Here is a 7330-nt window from a genome sequence, read left to right as displayed (position 1 = left end):
CTTGTGTTTTTAAATAATTCTTGCTAATTTTTAAAGATTTTTTTAAAGCTCTAAAGACAAAACTTTCTTAACTATTGCTTGCATTTTCTGTTTTACGGTGGTTTAAAATGTTTGAAAACTGTGTATGCTTAGTACTATACATTCTTGGTGACAAGTAAAACCCAAGAAGAGGAAATAATGTAACGAGAAGTGTATCCCAACATGAGTGAACTCATTTGTTAATAAATTCTCATTAAAAAGACTGAAGTCAGTGAACTTATTCAAAAAATAAAAAATTGTATACGGAACTGAAAGCGTTCGTAAAATATAGAACAACTCGATAAAAAAAATTAAGATTCAGTTTGATAAAAATACTCGACAGTTTTATTACACAAAAAATATTTTTATAAAAACGGAAAAATACGAATGCATTACAAAAATGTTGTGGCACATCTTTGACTGCCTCTTGCAAGTTAACTGAAACAGAATTAGACTCGAAAATTTTAATACGTCTTCGATATAAAAATTTATAATGTGAAAACTGGAGAGTAAAAATTATCTTCCATTTAAATTTATAACTGATTTATGTTCGAATAAATAATAAATTCCATATATGTAGTAGCTTATAAAAGATCTGCCTTAACTGAAAAAATATACTCCTGTATAAAATATATATTTCTGTCATACCTTGCGTATTGAAATGTATCTTTAAAAATGGGTACAGGGATTTTTACGGTATATTTTAACGTCGTTTTAACCGATAACAACAGTTTTTATGGTAATGCATTCCCCAGTCGTGACCAAAAGTTGTGTTGCGGAATTCCCACAAATGTTCCTGAAATCGCTTTCATATGACTGTAGAACTCTTTCGCTCTGTAATTTTCCGCAGTACAAAAGAGCAGGGATTATCATCAGTTTATGCGCTGCTGTGTTCAACCCAGTGTTTAATCAATGGTTATTCCACTGCATCAACACAACGAATTACAAGTAGTGTTTACTACGAAACTATTACTTGGCAATGACCTCGACCGTATCTTTTATTAAAGTACACTTCCAAAACACATAGATACAACAAACTCCATTAAGGAATAATAATAAATTAGGAAAAGAATTTTTAACGTAGGTGAATGACAGTTTAGTTTCTAGGTATTAACTAGAACCTCCTTTTTTTAATAAATCATACGTTTAAATTAACTGTTTTGTCTTATGACCACTTATATGTCATTTGTCATAAAATTAGACATTAATAACAACAGCTCTCAAAACAAAGTAATTGTAATACTTAAGTAAATTCTAAATAGATCTACTGGTACATCTAAATTAGGCACTTGCACACACTGTGTATATAAAATGAACCACAATTTCTAGAATAGGACAAAAATATAAATTATTTATATAGTATTATTTTTTAACTTAATATAGTACTGACTTCAATTTAACAAGGCATAAAATTATGTATAAATCGATTTTCATTTTCAACTGAAAAAATATTGAATAATTTTTTTTGTGGTTTCTAAGATAAAAACGAAAAAAATCACATACGGTACGGTCTAAAATTGAAGGCACAGATGGCAACTAACAGAAAGACAGGAGTGTCCGGACTATTGTAAGTTCCACTAGGTGAGTATTTCTCATACATTTCATGATATTTCCTCGTACACCGTTTAAATTGTACACTATGATATTCACACGCAGCGTGTTTTAGAAGAACCTGTGTACGTTCTTTGGCTACATTATTAGCTTTTGCATAAATATGTCAACAATGTAGTCAGATTTGCGTCAGTGCTATTGCCCTCACTGTCATACCTCAGAACGTCATAAACCACGGCGATTGAATGAATCTTCACTCCGTCTCCTTTCAGTTTTCATTCCCGTTATTCAATGCCAAGTAGTAACTTACTTGTAGCTGTTTCAAATCCTCCAAAATTTCAAACCTTCAACAAGCGTAATCATTGAACTGACAAGCTTTTCAGACAAACTGATGAAATAATTTAGAAAACATTTTATACAAAAGGAAAATAAGGTCAAATTTTACAAAGAGCACTTCTCGATTTCGCACAAACTGTTTGCACAGAACTCTTCTACAGGACCCCCTGATTACGTTCCTTACCTTCAAAAGTTGTGGAAATGCTTCCTTGTGTCAGAAAAAAATATTTAGTGTTCGCCCTATGGTTTGCACCCTATTAGTTGCGCCGCATGTAGGCAACCAACGACACACACAGTTGAACTCGCACGAATTCCAATAACTAAATGATCCACGGAGCAAGAAGTGCCACGTTTAGGGGCATGTTTGTAATGGGGTGCAGGGCGCGAAGCGCCCTGCCTCCACTAAAAACCCGATGTTACACCTACCCATGTTGTTGACTATAAAAGTTAGGTTATGTTCGAAACGACTCTCCATTGAAGAGTGTGCAAATGGGAAATTTAATAATTTTTTTGTGGCAAAAGTAAGCATTTCCACAACATTTGAAGGTGAGGAACGTGATCAGGGGGTCCTGTAGAAGAGTTCTGTGCAAACAGTTTGTACGAAATCGAGAAGTGCTCTTTGTAAAATTTTACCGAAAATAATAATAAGCACTTTTAGTGTTTACTGTTACGGGACCGGGTCGTCGCGACCTCGCGGTTCCAGCGGGGAAGCGTCCGGTCTTTACCCGCGTCGGTACGCCGACTTTGTTCCAGGGTGTCGGAGTGCCCTTGGGTGATGGGGTTCTGAAAAGAACCGGTGTGGGTGCTAGGGGTGGGGAGTATTTGACGGAACAGGTATTTCGGAACTGTTACCAATGTGGAACAGGAACAAGTTGTTACCGAAGATTCAAAATAACAGTTATTCGGGATAAATTTGTTCCTTTAAAATAAAAGTCCGCAGAACTGGTTTTATAAGTGAAACTAGCGACTTGCGATGTTGGAACCGAAACAAGAACAGATTAATACAGAATAATAACGTTTATACGGGTTGGAAATTAAATCAGCTGCGAAGCGAAACGTAACGATGGGTGCCGAAATATCACGAACGGGAACAAATGAATATCGTTTTTGGCGATTTTGTGAAATCATTAAATTGGAACAGTTAATTAATATTTTTATTATAAAGTATTAGGAGTATAATATAAAAATTTATAAATGAACACAAACTGCAAATTATAAATAAAAAGTTTATACATATTTGAATAAAATAAACATATAATATAATAATACAATAAATAATAATACATATAAGCAGAAAGGTAAAAAATAGAGAATTATTTGGAATAAAGAGTTTTATTTAATAAAGGCACTGTTGTATTTGGATGCAGTGATACAATAATTTATATTTTCAAGATTTAATATATTTTTTAATTTTTTTTTTTTCAATAAAATAGTAAACTAAGAAATTAGATAACAGCAACAAGAAACAACATATAGGAACGTCAATTTTCTTTTACAGGCTACGTTGGTTATAAATAAAAATTATTAAATCTTTATATTTAATCAAAAAAAATCTTAAGTAACAATTTCAGATTCCGAAGGCAAAATCCGAAGACCAAAATCGTAACGTAACGCTAACGAGTACGTAAAGAACAAATAACAGTGTTATCTGTAGCAGAGCCGCATAGTAGGTATACGGGATAAAAGTGTTCTTGTTAGGGAACGCAATAACAAATTGTTCCAGAATCACTGTTATTTGGAACTGTTCCTAAAATGGAACAGTAATAAATTGTTCCTGTTCCTCAAAAAAGTAACAGTTCCCCATCCCTAGTGGGTGCTTTGTTTGCTACGGCAAAAAACTGAGCACGGGGTTTTTCGTGAATAAAAGCCTCGATGAAAGAAGGTACGGTTTATTGGGGTTGTCTGGCCGTTTAGCCGCCGGGGCGAGCACTGACGACAACAGACTTCCTTGAAACCCACGACTCAACTGCCTATTGCTCTAATTTTACGTATCTTTATATGCGGCTGCTGTCGCAGCCGCGCTCCGATTAGCGGACCGTAGTGCCGCGGATCTCGGACCGCGGTGCCGCGGATCTCGGACCGCGGTGCCGCGGATCTCGGACATGCTTAAATATTATTTGAATAAAACAACTTATCTAATTCCTTAACCTAATGATCGCACTAATCAGGCCTCCAAATGTTGGCCCGGTAACATTACTATACTTACAAGTGTGTTCCACACACCTTTGTTCTACACGTTTAAAATATGATTAAGTAGTGTGTACACAGAATAATTGTGTTTGTGAAGTTTCTTTTAAAAACAGCTTTACATATCTAATGCCATCGATTGGATTATGCATTCACATAAAGGCATAATATCGTGCTTGTTTAAATTTGCTTAGCGCACAATAATAACCCTTCGAGTGTCATTTTTGTTGCCTGATCAATTTTTGTCGTAATAATAGATAAATTAAAAAACTATTGATCTATCTGCAAACACTAAATTATACATTACCCTAATTGAGTTTGTCTGTTGATAGCAAGTACGTGTAGTTAGTAAGGTTTATTCGAGAGGTTATTGGAAAATCATTAATAAGAATACAAAGTTAAATAAAATAAAATGCATTATTTTAATCATTCTAAACGCGATATTCGATCCTTATCTATTTTATATAAAATATGCACCCTTTTAGCTGTTATACCTTGTGATTCCTTCAAAAACACAAACGTAACAAGTACAGCTTGGAAAAAAATAAAAGGATTGTTACTGATAGGTGGAATATCAATAGGTACAGCTTATTCTATGTACTTTCGCCACATTTTTTATAAAAATTTATACACACTGACACATTTGGTGCTTGATTACATAGACGAATTTTTTGTGGTTATGATAGCCTTTACAGTTATATTCAACTCATGTTTTTGTAGCAAAGATTGCTGGATTAAGCTAAATAACAATTTGCAGCATATTGACGAAGTATTAAAGAATAAAGACAAAAAAGAACAGAATTTATTGCGCAACATTTCGATTCAGTTTACAGGATACTTTCTCGTGTACGTTTTTAATGTTCTATTTTTAATGTACATATGGATGGAAAAAATGGGTGTAGAAAGCCTTCAAAGCCACGCATTGCACCAATTCTGCTACGTCTACGATCTTCTGTTACACTTTCTGATTTTTACAATATGTTCAGCATTGCAGTGTAGATACGATGATTTAAATGACTTATTGGAAAGTGAAGCCAATGAATATTCGGAGAACAACATCATGACTTCTCTCCGAAAAATCGAAAATGTATCACAGATACTTAGTGAAACTGTAAACTTGTTTAATGAAGTCTTTGGTACACCGTTGATTTTTATTACAGGCAAAAGTATCACACAGCTGTTAACGTGTCTAAATTTTCTCACCAACAATTTAAAAATTGACGATGTGGAGTTTAAACACAGACTTTTTGTTGCCAATGTTACACTAGTAATTTATACCTTGGTAACTTCGGTGATACGATTTTGTGTATTTATTACTGTAATTTTATTTTAGGTGTCTGTTAGCTACATAATGATATCTGCTGATAGAGCGACAGCTTCAAGCACAAAAACCACTTCTCTGTGTTACAAATTTCAAGAACAATTTGTAACAAAATCAGAAGCGCGTTTAGAACTTTTCAAATTAGCACAACAAACTACTGCCAGTACAGCAGTTATAACAGCTGCTAATTTTTTTCAGATTAACAAAGCAACGCTTTTTGGATTATTTGGAACAACTACAACTTACTTCATCGTTATTTTACAATTCAATCAAAGCTTATCAGGAAATTAAACAAATACGTGTATTAGCCGATAGGTGTTCACTATTTTCTGTGTGATTCACACGATCATTTTTATACATTGCTTGCAATTGTTCGACAAAATAAACACTACGAATTCAAAAATAAGCTATTGTTAACTTGTTAAGTGTAAATCCTGATGTTTGGCATTTATTAAACAACAACAAATCTTTCTTTTTATTTTCTATTAATAAACTCTCCCCAAAACAGAAATATCAAACTATCATAATATGATTATGATTGACTTAGTTTCTAAAAGCAGTTTGCAAAGTAGCGTATGATTTAGTCTTCATTCGTAATTCGTTAAATTACCATTAAATTGCAAAATTATTATAAAATATGTAGTGATCGTCCCAAACACACTAAACAGTGTGTTCTTACTAATTTCAAAAAAGTTTGCTGCCGTAATTTTGGTAACATTTGCTTTCAAATGACGTGCCAAGTTATATAATTCGCTTCTGAGTTTGTAGTCATCCGTGAAATTTTCGTGCAGTTTATAACACAAGAAAATTGTTTTCTCACTTTTGGAAATTACATCATCACATGACATCATGACCATGGTTATGGCTATCTACAAATAAATTTATTGTTACTACTAAAATATTTTTATTTTGTTATTACCAGCGTGTACACTCCCAGAAGCGTGTTTGCAACGAAGAGTTCTTGCTTGAAGGTCCCATCAAATTTCATCACACCCCCGATCATGTAATTGAGAGATATCAAAATTTGTGTAACATCTTTGCCGATCATGCATATTAACAACCATCCAAAAATTTCGTTAAAATTTTCTACCGTTTCCGCCAAAATTCGGGAAGTAACTGTTATCCTCCTTATTACTGACAAGTGGTTTTGAAATATATTTCCCTTATTTATAAACATGCTAGGGTGAAACAGTTTATTCAGATTTTCGTATCTGTGTGCCAAAGCAGAAGCTAAGACAAACACCAAAAAGTGCAATAACCCGTCATACAAAGAATATATTTCATGAAATCCATAAGTAGACCACAATACTGAAAAGATTTTTTTATACCATATGTGCATCATGTACACTATACCAGATAAAAGTACTACCAAATACAAAAGAAAGTGAATATAAATGTTTCTCAAGACGTTGTATTCTTTCTTGCCTCTGCTAATGAATATTTTATCGATGCCTTGAAAATTGTTCATAAGTTGTAACCACAGTTTTTTATTGTCAAATAGTGCAATTACAGTCATGCTAACAAAGAAAAATTCGCAAGCGACGTCAAGAATGTAATTAGTGAGGTAAAAAATTTCGTCGAAATATTGGTAGCGGTTGTATAGGGAGTAGATAGTTCCAATGATTATAAAGAAAATCATTGATACACTCTGATACTTGTTTAACAGTGGATGTGTAAGTGCACCCTTTTCGAAATTATAGTATGGAGTAATACCCATTATGCTGGCGAGATGATAAATAATTTTTGTGAAACGAATATCTCCTTTAGAAAGTGCCAAACAATCCATTTTAGTGTATTATGTCACGTAAACAGACTCAGTTAAGTCGGAACTTAGAATACTTATCGTGTTTCGAACATATTACCAACACGAGGATAACAATCAGAAATAAAATGGTTACACTATTCTTGAACAATCAA

At 33.4% G+C, this 7330-nt stretch overlaps 1 protein-coding gene across 1 annotated transcript; it reads left to right on the top strand.

Moving 5' to 3' along the window:
- Window positions 1–4504: 4504 nt before the first annotated feature.
- LOC135127326 (uncharacterized) lies at window positions 4505–5704 on the top strand. Its single transcript, XM_064053797.1, has 2 exons — window positions 4505–5374; window positions 5426–5704. The coding sequence occupies exons 1-2, from the start codon at window positions 4505–4507 to the stop codon at window positions 5702–5704; spliced, it is 1149 nt and encodes a 382-aa protein (XP_063909867.1).
- The last annotated feature ends 1626 nt before the right edge of the window (window positions 5705–7330 follow it).

The sequence above is a fragment of the Zophobas morio genome, unplaced genomic scaffold, assembly GCF_036711695.1.
Source record: "Zophobas morio isolate AGI-343-1 ecotype UQ-CSIRO unplaced genomic scaffold, CSIRO_AGI_Zmor_V1 ptg000002l, whole genome shotgun sequence".
Lineage (NCBI taxonomy): Eukaryota > Metazoa > Arthropoda > Insecta > Coleoptera > Tenebrionidae > Zophobas > Zophobas morio.
This window is presented reverse-complemented; position numbering and strand designations above follow the sequence as displayed.